At 41.8% G+C, this 15715-nt stretch overlaps 1 protein-coding gene and 1 long non-coding RNA gene across 4 annotated transcripts; one reads left to right on the plus strand and one right to left on the minus strand.

Annotated features, from left to right (window-relative positions):
• Positions 1-4227: 4227 nt before the first annotated feature.
• LOC120439736 lies at positions 4228-9344 on the minus strand. 2 transcript variants are annotated; one of them, XR_005612709.1, is made up of 3 exons: positions 9201-9344; positions 5952-6063; positions 4228-4796 (listed from the first exon to the last, which is right to left on the minus strand). It is a non-coding gene; the product is annotated as an uncharacterized LOC120439736 (long non-coding RNA). The 2 variants fall into 2 exon arrangements; XR_005612708.1 differs by having other exon boundaries at positions 4228-4812.
• A 2369-nt stretch (positions 9345-11713) lies between these two features.
• Positions 11714-14484, plus strand: LOC116327150 (matrix Gla protein). 2 transcript variants are annotated; one of them, XM_031748652.2, is made up of 5 exons: positions 11714-11853; positions 13093-13180; positions 13313-13342; positions 13534-13639; positions 13952-14484. In XM_031748652.2, the coding sequence occupies exons 2-5, from the start codon at positions 13120-13122 to the stop codon at positions 14106-14108; spliced, it is 354 nt and encodes a 117-aa protein (XP_031604512.1). In that variant the 5' UTR covers positions 11714-11853; positions 13093-13119; the 3' UTR covers positions 14109-14484. The 2 variants fall into 2 exon arrangements, with proteins under 2 accessions (XP_031604512.1, XP_031604513.1); XM_031748653.2 differs by having other exon boundaries at positions 11735-11853; positions 13096-13180.
• Positions 14485-15715: the final 1231 nt, after the last annotated feature.

The raw sequence follows: 15715 nt of genomic DNA on the forward strand, positions 1-15715 counted from the left end.
TGGCGTGCCCCTTCCTTGAAGAGCCAGTAGATGTTGAAGCCCAAATTCTCCACAGAGCTCTCCGCCGGGAGAGAGTGATTAGAGCGCGTTTGGACATTTTATCATTTCCAGATGATTTTCTGTGTGAACGTTACCGTTTTTCAGCACAATCCATAATTTATTTGAATAACATCCTCAGGCCTTATATTGCTCATGTGACACATCGCGGACATTCTCTCAGTTCTGTACATATTATTTGTATTGCACTTCGTTTTTTTTTTGCAAACGGGAGCTTTCTGTATAATATTGGTGACGCTGAGCACGTTTCCAAGGCTACCGTCTGTCGGGCAGTCAGGAATGTTACAGTTGCACTGAAACGTCTCCTGTACTTGTTTGTGGTGTTCCCCGGTCATAGACCCACAAGATTTATCAAAGAGGATTCCACAAAATTGCAGGTATCAGGATGAACAAAACTTAATTCATGATGTGGTGATACTTGAACTACAGTGAGATTATTCTGTTATCATATGTTACCATATATATGTAATCAAAGTAGTTGAATTATGATACTGCTGTAGATCATATTATACCCCTTAATATAGAGTGTGTGATCAGTATGTAGTTTTAGTTTGCATTATACTTCTGACCTAAAAAAGAGTGTGAAAATCATTAGATCTATTGGATTGACCTGTATTATTCGACACTGTTGAACGTGTTACATGGTTTCTTGACATTGCATACTGCTGAATCATGAAGAGAATGTTGGGTGCAGAAGGCCTTGTTGTTCTGATAGCAGAAGAGACAGACCACATTCCATACCCCCACCTTTACAGAGAGCAGAAAGACAGGGAGCCGAGGTCATAACTTAGGCGCCGTGTGAGAGAAAGAATGTGAATGTTTAGGCTTTTACGACTAGGTGGGGGCCACTAGAGGCTATAAGAAGCTGAGTAACCCGTCACCATTTTGAGACTTGCTGTGACCCTCTGCAGGCAGGTCTCCCCATCATGATGGTTTTATGCTCAAAAGTGTTGAATTGTATGGAAATAAATGATTGTTGATTGAGCATTTATACACCGAGTATTGTCCTTCCTTCAGCCCAAAGATTAAAAGAATTGGGAGATTTTAACACTACTACTTAGATTTTACATTTATTTTCAGGGTTCCCAGGCGTGATTGGCTGTATAGATGGCACTCACATTCCATTCTGCTGCTTGAAGTGTTCCATTTCAAAAAGCATTTTTTATTTTCTTGATCAAATAGGTCTTGTACAGCTGCTTTACAGGGAGCTATTGAAACACAGAAAATAGCATTGACATTCATAGTACATGCCTACTTAGGTTGGTTGTAAATCAGTGCTGAACATCTTACTGAGGAAAGGTTTGTTGGAGAAGTGGCTGGACCCTCTTCCTCTACATTTTTATATTTCATTTTTACTTGCTGCCAGGAACGTTTGGGGCCTGTTGGGTTGCACATGCGCTCACATCATATCACAAAATAAAATGTATAAAATAAAAATAAAATGAAATATAATAAAATAACGTGTTAAATGGGTGGAAATCCTAGATCAATTTTTAAATTAACACTCACGCATTGACTCTGTCGGCTATGTATTGCCATGCATGCTCCCTTTCTTTTGCAGCTGAGGCTGTGTACTTTTTTTCCGCAAAATTTGCATGTTATCGGCATATGCTGCCATCAGAATTTCGGCCTCAAGCGCTGTAAAATACATTGGCCGTGCCTTCTTTCCCTCCGTCTCCATGGTGACTCGCTTAATCTGTGCTCCACTAATCAGGGCTTTATGCGCGTGCTTAACTTGGGGTTAAAGCAACTCCGCGTTGATTGAACTAATTGTTATCAGCCTTTCTGAAACCGAATATTCCGAGTTGGACAGTTCGGGGTTACTCAACCCTGAGTATCATTTTTAACTCTGAGTTTTCTAAACCGGCTTTCTGAAACAGGGCCCTGCTCCATGTTCCCTGGTTTTTGTTTTCAGGTTGTGTTTTGGACTTTGTTTATTTTCTCATCTGACAGTTATAAAGCTGCATTTTGAGTTTATGCTGTGCCCCCCACAGCCCTACTTCCCACACAGCCATTCCTCACACTGTTTTTCTAACTGATGCTCTTCAAAGAAAGACAAAAACTTCAGACCCTCCTGCTGCCTGTGCACAGAGATCTGAGGGCTCTTCCAAGAATGGCTGATCCCTTATATGAAATATATCAGCTCTGCAGCAAGTTAGGTCTGCCATATGAGTTACCAAGACGAAGTATCATCTTTCACCACCTTCATAACGCTGAAAGCTCAGGGTCAAACCTGAAGTTACCTCGCCAAGCCCCTATTCTTGCTTCATATTTCAGGTCTCTGAACCTGCTTCTTTGTTAAAGGTAATTTTGTAATGCTAGACATCCTGACTCCTGACACAACACAAGACCTCAACCAAGGCTCTTCTATGGCGAATATTTGTACATTAAGCTTTGATGGTGGAAGTAAAACTTTTAGAGGCTTTTTCGTTAACAGTATTATTAGAACAAATTACTTCCCCCCCCTTATCCTATCCCCAGACAGAAAAATGACAAGCTTGTGGGTTTGGCACTGCTTGCTAGAACAATCTCTCTCTGGATTACTTTAGCTTACTAGCTCATGTTTACCAGATTAGTTCACTGTGATTGTGAGCACACTAACCTTTGCCAGATGGCACCAAACTCAGACATCTGTGGCTCATTGTGATGTCATGATTTTAGAATTTATTTCAATTAAAAATAATAATAATTTTAAGAAATCCCAAGGCTTTATTTAAGTACTTCACAGGAAGCTGCCCTCTAACAATGTAAAAGTCCAAAGTACACACTCTGCAGTTTGCTTACTTTGGTGAATGAGAACATTTTGAAGTGCAGCAAGTTAAATCAGCATCTGAAATCACAAAAACTCAGGTTTTAAGGAGCTGTTATTAGTTCTAAACCCTGATGTCATGTCTGCAGCATGTGTTGCTCAATACTCACACTTACAACGAGGTACATTTTATCAGTGCATGTCCTTATTTGTGGACACAGTCCGTATGAAGCTGTACACTTTTCCTCACTGAGCGTGTCCATGTAAAATAAGACAACAGCTAGAGGAACATCTGAAAGAACCCGCAGAGGTTGTTAGGTCCAGCTATGGGTCCTCGACCCTTTGTGCCAGTAGCTGCATGCGTGTCACAAGTCCTTTGCAGATGAAGTACTGGTTTACTGCTTGGCCTGTTGTGTTAGTGGCTGCATACATGTGATTACAGTAACCGAGCCTTACTGCCACAAAGGGAAAGAGAAAAGATAGAAAGCTGGGGTGAAAAGGACAGATAAAGAGAGCGCAGCAGACACAAAGCTACTGGCGAGGAGAATGAGAGAGCGTGCCTAACAAAATCAGGCAATCAAATGAAGCTGAAATATCAGAGGGTGAATAAAAGAAAAAGTACAGCAATAGAAGGAAGCAAGATAACAAATTGCTATGATAGTATGGTGCCGTCACATGAACACAGGCAACAGCGATTAATTATAGAGATTGATCTGCGACCACCTAAAAAGCACATGTTAGTCCCAGTCACGCAGGCCTAGAGACCAGTCTGTAACCATCACGTTGGCAAGTGGTTATGGGAGGTTGCTTGCCGTTTCTATGCAAATTGGTTCCATACATGGTGCTGTACCAAAAACCTAATTGCAACTGCTTTGGTGAGTAGCAGATTGCCACCATCATAGTTTACATGGAAGATACCAACATATCTGTAAACACGCAGCAAAAATTCACTTAGCTGTAGTAAAACTGTGAAGAGCGTGATGCAAACCAGAACCTGAGATGTTACTTTCAGAGTAAAAGTTGTATGTTTTGAAACAAATTGGTTTCAGGACAAAGAGGATGTAAAAGACGGCTGTAACTACTTTGAAACCATCCACTGGTTTCTGAAGCTCTGTTTGAGCGTTTCTGCAATAGCCAACTTAGTTTGAAAAATATAATGAAATCAGTCTAGTCCTATGTGGTGCATTAAAATGAATAAATATCTGCAGCAGTCTGCTAGCGACAAAAGCAACTGCACCTTTTTGTGACTGTTTTCACCCTGAGACAGCGAGCAATCACTCACCAACCAAGTCGGGAACCCTGTTTTTCCCTAACAACGGGAGGTTGCCCAGGGATCACCAACAGGTCTCTAGGCCTACAAACATTCCCAAACATTTCATATGAAAGTTTCTGCATAGTTATATACTTTGATTGATGGGGGACAGCTTGAAGGTCATGTGTAAAGTTCTATTTCAGAACCCCACATGTAGCAATGTACAGTCCAAGAATTCAGCTTTGGATAATTAGCAGGAACACAGAGCCAAGAGGAGGATGCAGGGCAACAGTGGCAACTGGGACCGTTTGACATTTAAAAAAAAAAAAAAAAAAAGGCAGATAACCTGATAAGAAAAGTGTGTAAGAGAAGTGGAATGTGTGACTGCAAAAAAGGCAGGTAGAAGCAGGAGGAAAGAGGCAGAAAGATGAAACAAGAGAAGTTGCTGCTTGTTACTTAAGAGATGCCGAGCAGATTGTTGCACTTAGGGCGTTCGTGGTCATGCATAACAATCACTGTCGCATCTTGGTTGAGAAAATTCCTCCATGGCAGACTGCACAGGGCAAAATGCTCATGCCATTCCCTCACATTGTTTACAGAGCCACAGTCTGCGATCGCTTTGTGGTGTCTGACATTCGGTGGATTTACGTGTGAACTTCTTCGCAGGTTGGGTGGATGCTGGTCATAAACCCCGCAGGTCTGTTTGCTGGACTTGGCTCCACGGCAGAGTGTGTGTTTCTGGTGGAGTGGGATACTAAAGTAAACAGCACATAAAAGGGAAAAAGCTGGATGGTGCTCTTATGAGAAATAGACGCAGATTATGCACAGCTATGCAGAAACAGAAACATACACTCCCACACAGTTAGATGCACACAAGCATGCAGCAAAGTCTCCTTGTTTGACCCCCTTTTATTAACAAGACTTACTTAAACAATTTAGCCTGTGTGCAGTAAATTTAACACCAAAGCTAACACATAGCCTTTTTTTCCCCAAGTGTTTTTTTTCCAAGGTACACAAAGAAAAGCCTGTTATGCAACTATCTGTGAAACCGACCCCTCACTAGAGATTAAAGCCCCAAAATATGCAGGACTCAACCTGATGCTATGCTCTGGTATCAAGGTAAACTATTTCCTAATTGGAGTTGTGCGTACTTATGTCATCTCCCTGCAATAAGAGGTCAGCTGCAGGACTGAGAGATTACAGGAGATGAAGGGAAAGAGCTAAGACACCAGCATTCCCCATGCTGTCTCTCATTTCTCCCCCTTTTAGCTTGACGCAAGAAACATGACTTTTGTTTTGGAGTTAAACAGTGATTTCAGTGTTTGAGAGAAGGACATTCTGATGATGAGAGCATAAATATCATGCCTCATTTGCAATTTGCAACCCTGAAGCCCACCTTAAATACTGATTTAGACAGAGAAATGCATCATGCAATTACACTGTCTTCATCATTAGCACTGGTTGGCATCACAGATATAGGCAGGTGCAGGAAAGGAAAGTCAGAACCTATGATTAGCTTTTTAGCTAATGGGTAATTTGTAGAGATGCAAAGGTGAAATTCAAAGACATTTAGGGGAATATGCTCATTTGGTTCTTTGTTAAGCATTAATATGAGAAAAACAACAGTCTACTGTAAATATCCCATGAAGCATGCTGACAGAGGTTCAAGAAAGCAGCTGGTGTATATAGTTTTTATACTTCAGGTTTCAGGAGGGGAGCAGGGCTGTTGCATAAAGGGTAAGGGCTAATCATCCAGTCACATGGCAACAACTCAGTGCATTTAGGCATTTTGAACCTCGAGGGCAGATGAGCTACAGCAGCAGAAGACCACACTGGGTGATGCTCCTGCCAGCTAAGAACAGGAAACTGAGGCTATAATTCAAAAAGACTCACCAAAATTGGACAATAAGCAGGTTGTGACCTGCCTGGTATGATGAACATTCGGATGGAGTCATTTGGCACAAACAACATGAAAGCATGGATCCAGCCTGCCTTGTGGTTCAGCCTGGTGGTGACATAATGATGAGGAGAAAGTTTGTCACACTTTGAACCCCATAGTGCCAACACCACAGCCCCCCTCAGGTTTGTTATGTCCATCCCTTTAATATCACACCTATCCGATTGAAGCCAAAGTGGGTCCAACCTCTACCTGCAAAGTGTACCTAATGAAGTGCCCGCTGAATGTATAGTAATGGTAAGGCAGGGGTAAGTCCTTTAAAACAAACAAACACTTCACCCTCCCCGTCCATAACCCGCTACTTTCTCCTTCTTCACATCCATACAGACATTCAGATGCACCAAAACATGTGAGGGCTTTTCCAAAAAAGCTGAAAAACCAGCCAGCACTATGCAGTCCTATGACTTTAAGAAGTCAGCTTTCTCCACCAGTGCCTTATTTTTCATTATTTTTTTATTGCTTTGGGATTCCCCTATTTTTTATGACAGCCGTATACTAAACCTAAATTCAAGTCAGTGCTGCAAGGAAAATGTTATATTAATGACTTTTTCTTTTTTTTTTACCGCATATAGAGGCAGGGCATGCTGATGGATCAAGATCTCTGAGGCTGGTTCAGGATCCTGAACTGTATGTGTGCACTGTATTTTGTAAATATGTTGTGATTCTGTCCATAACAGAGGCTACAAATTTATATATGTATATATATATATATATATATGTATATCTCATCAGTAAAAACTGACACGCCTGAAGTTGTGTGTGCCCTGCTGGATGTCGGTATTATGCAACATCAATAAATCCGTAGAAAGTTTTGTTGACGTTCACATGGCAAAATTCACAGCCATCAGAGGAGGACAGCCCTGACTAATGTCTGTCCTTCATCCAGTCTGGCCGGATCCCTCAACCATCCCACGGGTAGGGCCGGGGAATGAGCTTACATCACATGATGTTTTCATTGACTCAGTGTGAGTCACTCACTCCTTAATGTGTCTACTGTTTTCAAACAGAACGTAAAGTGAATCACAGCAATGCCCATTAAGGAAGGAAAGGGTAAAAATAGCAGGGAAAAAATATGGAGCGAGTGTTTGCCTGCGCTCTGCCCGCTCTGACCGAGCGAGCCGCAGAGCAGCCTGAGGTTCACCTGCTCGCCCACTGAGGGAAATGCAACCCTGCCCAAATAGGTTACAATATGTGTTTATGCAGACATGATTTGGTTAGCGTACACATTTGTGGCCGTCTCTTAATTATGAACTCCACGCTCATTCTTTCATTTAATCTAATTTTTTTTTTCATTTCAATTTCCTTCGGCCAAGCTTTCATTCTTTCCTCCTTCCTCCCACCAGTTTCCTGCACGCCTTGCACGGACATGTCTCTTGCTATCATATGTTCAGAATCAACTGAGTCTGATGCAGTAATTTTCCTCCCTCAAGCTTGTTCTGTGTCTCCCTCCTACTCAATTTCATTAAAACCACATTTAATTCCAACTATCGCCAGTTCAAGCACAGATGTGCCATACAGGTGAACCGTATTACTCACAGCAGTCATGCACCAGTCCCACCAGTTGACTCCCATCCTGTTTTTCCAGTTTTTGTGCGTCTGGGTCTCTGGCACACTTCACTGCTTATAAAAACATGATTCTGGCTCTCCTAACATGCAATTTAAATATTTCTCTGGAGATAGATAGTGTGTGTTTTGTTGTTGTTGATGTTGTTGTTGTTGTGCCCTGATTTGACCAAGGAGGTGACAGGTCAGGACACGAACTTGCAGAAAAGAGAGTGAGATAAGAAGAGGGAAAAGTACCACAGGATTATCAGTTATCAGAGAAAAAACACTGGGATGGCTTGACTGGAACAAAAAAAGAGAACATCTGACAGCTTTTTTCCTCTCCGCCTTGTCTCAATCACCCATCTGATCTTCTCTTGCCCGTCTCCAAATTTAAGAGCAAATTTAGACTAGCAAACCTCCATAATCTCCAAATCCCCCCCTTAACATGCAAACAACTAAAAATATGAGGAGTAACGAGAAATCCCTCTCATTCACTTTTGTTCCCCTCGTTTGTGTCGGTATCTGCGTGTGGAAAGAGATCGGAGCTGCAGCTCAGCGGTTCCACAGTTAACAGCCTAATATGACCACATCACTGCATGTGTCTGCAGACAAAGTGCCAAAAACATCCAACCACAGCAACATGTGCTTTCTCTGTCCCTGCACCATCTGACTCAGTTTCTCTCTTTCTGCTTTTTTGAACCCAAGCACCCCTCCTCTTCTTATCTCTATCTTTATGTCTGTCTTAATGTTTATCTGTCTGTCTGAGCCGCACTGGTTCCTGGCACAGGCTGACCTCCTGTTTGGATTTGTTTATCATTGGTGAGGGCGGATTCTAGCTCAGCTATTCACAGAGAGCTCTGGCTGAGTCAAATGTGATGGTGGTGTTACATAACTCTCAGATAGGCACTATAGGGGCATTGTGTGACTGCAATGTTAACTTTAATGTAAGTGCCTTTGGAGAGTTGTCTGATGAAGTGCGACTTATGCATGCATGCTTCGGAAGATATGATCCGTTCTTAATAAATTGGCCAGCCCACTGTATATCAGTTTAAATCCTGCTCCTGCTTTAAATATGACTGAGCTGAACTTGAACAGGTGTTAACTATATGATTATAGGATCATACGCTATATAAAAGATGCAATGTGAGGCCACAGTGAAGTCACCCATTAGGTAGTGGTCTCCATTGGCCCTTGGTGTCTTTTTGGAGCCAGACAAAAAGGCTGGTTAGAAGCAGCACTGCAAGCTGTACAGGTACATCAAATTAACAAAGATACCTACTGATTAGCTTGGCGTGTTCAAACAAACTGCTATAAAATACTTAAACACTAGATTTCCACCCACTGAAACTGAAGCAACAACTTTTCGGATGGGCTGCTAGTGTAATTATCCTCACAGTAGGCCACATTCTTTACCAGATAATTGCATTAAAAATACTCCAAAAGGTGCCAATACCACAAGCCCAGTGGAGAGGTCCAGTCAAGTGGCTGCCTGTGTGGCTGAAAAATAAAGTAATTGCAGAAGTGCCAAAAAAAAGCTTCTGATTCCTAAAATGAGTCCAATCCAATTGAGTCCCATGTGAAAATGTCCAACTTTAGAAAATTAATAATCTTGTTTTCAGCCTGGTACAAAAAAGGTTTACCTGTGTGGATAGTGTCCTTCACAACAACTGATTCATCCATTTGGATTCTGGATTTAGGGTCGCGGCTACTTGGACTGACAAGTGTCCCAGTGTTTAAAGTTAGAGCTAATCGGTAGTGCTAAGCCGCACCTCAGCTAATCACTGAACTGAATCCCTTTGTCACGACTGTGTTTAGTATCACGGCTGACTGCGTGATGCAGACCATCACAGATTATTGTGTGTTAATTTTGATGAGTAAAATTCTTGTGCTTCATTCATTTGTTACATAACAACAATTTGTTTACATCTGTGCGACATGCAGCGTGCTAACCTAGCTTGCTAGCATTAGCTAATACACGAACGGGGTGTCCAAATTCATAGGCTGCATCCTCCTGATGCCGCATTTGTAGCCCAATTACATCACAGCGACTCGACAAAGTCTGTCCAATTTGTAGACTCCTCCAACAAATGTGTCTTCCTTCTCCCCAGATTTGAAGGCTGGGTCGGGTCTATCCTTCGTGGCCCTGCATATCCCAGAATTTATAGCGCGGCCCAGCCAATTCCAGTTTACAACAATGGTGGCAGCTACTTAGTTTTAATATTACCCTTATTACTCTTTCTGGGTCACAAAATAAACTTTTAAGATATTTTCAGTAGCTGTGTAAACTTTAAATATCTGCTCGGTTTATCAAGACATCACATATTTGCAAAAGTGCTTCGACATTTTCGGAGATGTCTGTTACCCACCAGCTCGATAGCTAGCCGGGGCCGGAACAGCGAACTCCTGGCACATTGTTTTCAGACCCAGAGCTGTCTTTGGCTACTCAGGTTAAACATGGTATATAAGTCACTTAGATAACTTAAAAATGTTATTGTTTGGCTTTTTTCAGTGTTTTATTTGTTCGTGAGTAAATCGGTTTGGCTGAGATCACAGCTGAATAAATGTCAAACAGAAAACTGATTAAACAGAAGTGTGAGATGATCGAGAATTTACGCCAGTGTCCTGTTATGTTTTAGATAGCAAGGAGCAGACGGCTGAGTTTATTAAACTCCACCAAGACAGTGGTGATGCAAACCTGAAGGCTAGACCGTCCAACTTCACAGCCGCTCACTTCCGGCCAACCCGGCTTTTGGAGGACCCGCCACACGTAGACCGCGAAGGCGGGGTCCTCAGGAGGATGCAGCCTATGAATTTGGACACCCCCGAACATTCCAGCTTTCAAATATGGAATTTCTGTCTTCGAAACTCCGACATCGTGATGGGAAGAGCACCTTCAAAATCCAGAGTTCAAAAGCAGTGGGTGACAACATGGTTGCTATGACCATCTTTTATATACAGGTCTGTTTGAGTGACTAGATAATGAAGCAAAATTTGAGTTTTAACAATATTAAAACAGGCAATATGTAAAATAAATTAATGCACACTTGTTAGCAGGGTGAAACTGAATATAGAGACCAAGACATGTTTTCATGAACATGCTTTTTTCTGCAGTAAAGGTTAGCATTTTAACACTGGAGCCAGCTTCAAGTGGCCACTTTGAGGAACTGCAGTTTTGGCAGATCTGTGTTGGTGTCCTTTTTACAGCAAAATGCTTTGCACTGTTTTCATAACAATGAAAGGGAACATCCATGTTTTCTTAAAACTCAAGGTCTTTAACTTCTACTAAATTTATGTGTGATACCTTACACTCTCGCACTAACCCAGAGCTGTGACATGTTCTCCTTCTGATGGAAAACCCCTTCCACTATTATACAATAGCTTCCTTTCATGAAAATTCCCTTGAAACATCTCCAGTCTGCTCTCGATTACAACCTACTCACTTTATTACTTTAAGGATCCAAACCCACCAAATGGCTCACACTACAGTGAGCCGATTTAAGGGCACACACATTGATTGATATATGTGGGGTTTTATTTCTTTTTATTCAGACTTCTCCACAGGGAAACAATGACTTTTACTCAAGTTGTGCTTTACTTCAGTGTCACTTATTATCTGTTTACACAGTGGACTTCTTTTATGGTTGCTGAAAAGAGGAGTTACAGTTATTGCCGACCACAATCATAAACGCTTCTCCTTTAAACCCTTTATTAAAAATGTGCTTGGCAACGGGAAGATTTAAATTAAAGCCCAGCACTGTCGTATGTGCTATTTCTGTGCTCTCAGAGACATATTTAGGTCAAAATCTGTAACCATTTCATGTTATGTCTGAACTTTTTTGTTATCTCTCATATCATGCAGGCATGCTAGCAAACAGTGGCAAATATTGTCATGTATCTGCTATGAAGCAGCTTAGCTGTCACCGTGCCACCCTTTCCCTCACCCTCTTCTCTGTCTCTCTGTTTACCCCCGGCTTGTTTTTCTCCGGTTCTCCTTCCATCACCTACAGTTCTGTTTATTTCGGTAAAAGCGTAGGAGTTGAGGAGAGAGTGAGCTAATACCCCGGTCTGATTAACTGGTAGAAAAAAAGGTGGGTGGGTGGGTGGGGGGGTGATAGTAAGGGAAGGGAGGAGAAATTGCGAGGGCTAAAAGGGAGGTGGATGGAGACAGAAAAATGAAGGGGTGGGGGGACAGAGATGAGTATAAAAAGCTTTGCCGTGAGGAATTAGGAAATGTTCCTGAGGAGAAAGTACTGAGACAGTTTCCAAAACTTCACTCCATAATTTTCCTTCAAGGTAAGTAAATTACAGCAAATGATCTCTTAAAACTCTTTGCAGGTGAAAAGTAGGAGAAGTTTTGAGTTTTGGACACAATCAGGCAAACATAACTTTTATTTTGTGACTATTTTTATAGTACTTTACTTCTTTTTTTTTAATTTATCTGCAAATGAAAATAGAAAAGTAGGCCTGTGGCCCTTCTCTTTTTGTTAAAGAGTTTTTAATGTGCACCCTCATCTTGGTTCTTTGGCTTTTTCCAATGATGTGTGCACATTCTGTCTGCAGGGAAGGAAGCTAGGAATTCACTTGGACCCCTGTTGAGACTCAGACAGGCATTAAACTCTGTAGACACTCTTGTCAGCACCTCACACAGACACACACACAGACACACACACACACACACACACACACTCACGCTCACTTAGCTATCTTTGCCAGTCACTGGGAGACGCTTTTTGAACTTTAGGCCCCAGGCTCGCTGTTTCTGTGCCCACTGTGGGTCTGGCTTACACTGCAGACAAATATGCCTGAGGGGATCATGTGTCAGTGTGTGTGTGTGTGTGCTTCTGAATGTATAATGAAAGCTGCTATTGATGGTGAAAAAGAGCGCTGCCGAAACAAGCGCTCCATCCAAATCCCACAAACAGAACGTGGGGATGAAAGCTTTTCTGCAGACATCTGGCACTGCTGTTTATACAGGTGGCACTCACCTTACCTCAGGTCACTCACACTTACACGTTGAGTGTTTACATGTAGACACGTGCGGTGCGAGCGTACACCCTCAGCTTCATAATTCCAGTCTGTTCATTTGCTGGCTGTTAAGCAGCTCCTCGGCCACAGCTATTCTCTTACGGTTCTTCCTTGCAACCTGAGGTTTCATCGCGTGGTGCAGATTGGCCTCAACCTAAGGCCAGCACAGTGAAAAGACTTTTTGACTCATATCTTTGGTTTTGTGTTTGTTCCATTGAGAAAAAAAATCTGCAGCACTGTGCCAGCATGCACAGAGACCTTTTTTAATTGGTTTTTAATATATTGGTTGTTTATCTGCACAAAACCCACAGAAATGTTGTCACTTTCTACCCCAGCTTGAGGTTCTCGTCTGTTTACCCACAGATTCAAAATGCAAAACCCGTGTTCTACCCCCTTCCCTTTGCCTCATTTTGTCTCATTTTTTTCTATGTTTTCCCTACTGCCTATCTAACTCTTACTTCAGCGCTACCACGACTGACCAAAAATACTTGTCTGCTTTTTTTCCAGCAGGCAGGCAGATAAAGAAACCCCAGGATGAGGAGCCTTCTTCGTCTTCTGGCACTCTGTGCTGCAGTCTCCCTCTGCGTCTGCTATGGTATAGATCCTCCCAGACGCCCTCACTTTGCTATCACTTGGCAGCCATTATTTATTCATAACCTGCAATATAACAAAGTTTAAACAGACATTCATCATTTATGATTAACCCGATTCCATGTTTTTCCCGTAGAGTCTCATGAAAGCACAGAATCCGTTGAAGGTGATTAAAATGTTGTTTCTCGGTTCTGGAAAAACATGCATGCCATTCTAACAAATATGATGTATTTAATCCTCATTTTACTCTTCACTAACGCGCCCTCAGCCCTTGTTTCACCTGATCCGCTGCATGACCAGCATGCCAGATGCTGATTGAAATCAAATCTTCCCACTAGTAAAGTTTTGTGGTTTCAGATTTGTTTGTGCCTCCAAACCGAGCCAACTCCTTCATCCCACCACAGAGAGGCAACGTATACATCCCATCCAGAGGGAATGGCTTCGGCAGTTACAACTTCGGGAGGTAAAACCTAAAACCGCGGGCAGGCATGCAATGCAGAGCACTTTATCTCATGCATGTTTAAAACCACAAACCCACAGAAAATGCATGCTTGCCATACATATACAGCACTGTGGCTCATTAAGACAAAGCCTAACTGGACCATTAAACATCTACATGTGCTTCAAGCATCCACGGACACAAACACAGAGCCTGGAGTGCAGGATGAAAGCAAATCAATCAGAAAAGCAACAAAACCTTTCTTTTTAAACTCATTTCTGTTTACACTTTCTCTACTTTTCTTCATCTTGAAAACCTTCTTGTTTTATTTCCCAGGACAATGAAGTCTCCAGCAGAAAGACGCGCAGAGATCTGCGAGGACTACTCCCCCTGCCGCTACTATGCCTATCGCCACGGCGTCCAGCAGGCCTACAACAGATACTTTAGCGCTGGAAGTCAACCACGGCGGCCTGCTGTGACTCGCCGATACTAAGCTGGACCTCACATGCAAAAGTGTCATTATCATCTGGTCCTTTAGTCCACATATCATCAGTTTTTAGATAATTTATGTAATTGTTTTTGTGGGCTCTTTTGGCAAGAAAACTGTTTTTCTATATAAACACCAGAACTTCCAGTCAGTGTGGCTCAAATCACACAGCAGCCCATCATTATACTCATGTAGAAATTTACAGCCTGTTTCTTGTGTAATCTCAGGATGACTTTTATCAAGTATTACTGCATGATCCCAGCATTTATGAGCTTTACGGGATATGCTCAACTGAAGCGTTTGGCTCACTTTCCGCTAACCATTTCTTACAATCTCCACTTACTTATGCTGTCAATAAACAAATAAAATGACTTTTAATGGGTTTGGTCTTAATCCTGTTTTTGCAGTTTGCATGCCACATGAGTTTGTGAGAATTTTGGGGATTCTCAGTGTTTTTCAATATATGCCAGATGTTACATGTAATATAACAATATTTGCGAGTGCTTAAGAAGCATTAGGGAAGTTAATTGGTTGACAACTTAGTGGCCAGGATCCTGCATATAAGGGACAGTTAGACAATCAATGAAAGTCCTTCCACAAATGTCTGTCCTTTGTAGAATTTTATGCTTATTTGTTATATATTGGATATTCTTTGTTCTTTACATGGAAATATTAAAGTATATGAGAGGTTTAGAGAGTAAATGTCTCTCTGATAAAACTGTTAACAGCCCATAAATATGAGACACGTGTCAAGAATTAGAATACTTTATTAATCCCCAAGGAAATTATATAAATGTAAGAAGCCACTTTGACACAAACAGTCTATAAATACTGGAAACCACTTGGTTATTCTAGTATTTGTCACATGGTTTAGAGGTAAAATGTTAATCTTGTGAGTTCTTCTACAAGCAAATTACAGTAATGTAATGGAGCAGAAGTACATAGTGCAGTAAAATGGGAAGAAATCAAGTACAAGTATCTAAAAAGCTCTAAAGAACCTGACTGAATGTGTTGTTACACAACTGACTTGTTGAGGAGTTACATTATGATTTCAGCATGCACAGTCGGTGTCTGGTCTCTTGCAGTCTTAAGAAGAATGTACTGCACATGTGCAGACAGACACAAGGACAGCTCAGCACATGGCAGATGTCAAAATGCCGTAGACATAAAATGACAGTTATACTGGATGTTTGTCTGTCTGTGCTGCCACATGGCCACGAAAGTGTATAATTAAAATTGTCATGAGGGTAAATCCTTGTAGCCTGTCACTGAAACGAGACAAAAGGCACCAGCATTGACCCAGACTGTGAAATTACAACCTATATGCTCTACTACTGTCCGGACCGGTCCAGCTTCAAAATCTCTAGTTAGAAATGGCAACAAAGTGCATCCATGTCACAAAGTGAACTTGAAAGGCTCAGCTTTGGAAATAAAAATGATATGTTTGTGTTACTGGGACGGTATTCAGTAGAGCATTGACATTATGATTTCTAGTACACCATTAAACTACCATGTGATCGCTAACCTTGGAGGAAATCCAGGGTACCACGACCAGATCTCTTAAAACAGCTGTTACAGCTGGAGGCACGATATGGTCCTTATGTGCAAGTGGA

Source organism: Oreochromis aureus, linkage group 4, assembly GCF_013358895.1.
Source record: "Oreochromis aureus strain Israel breed Guangdong linkage group 4, ZZ_aureus, whole genome shotgun sequence".
Classification (NCBI taxonomy): Eukaryota; Metazoa; Chordata; class Actinopteri; order Cichliformes; family Cichlidae; genus Oreochromis; species Oreochromis aureus.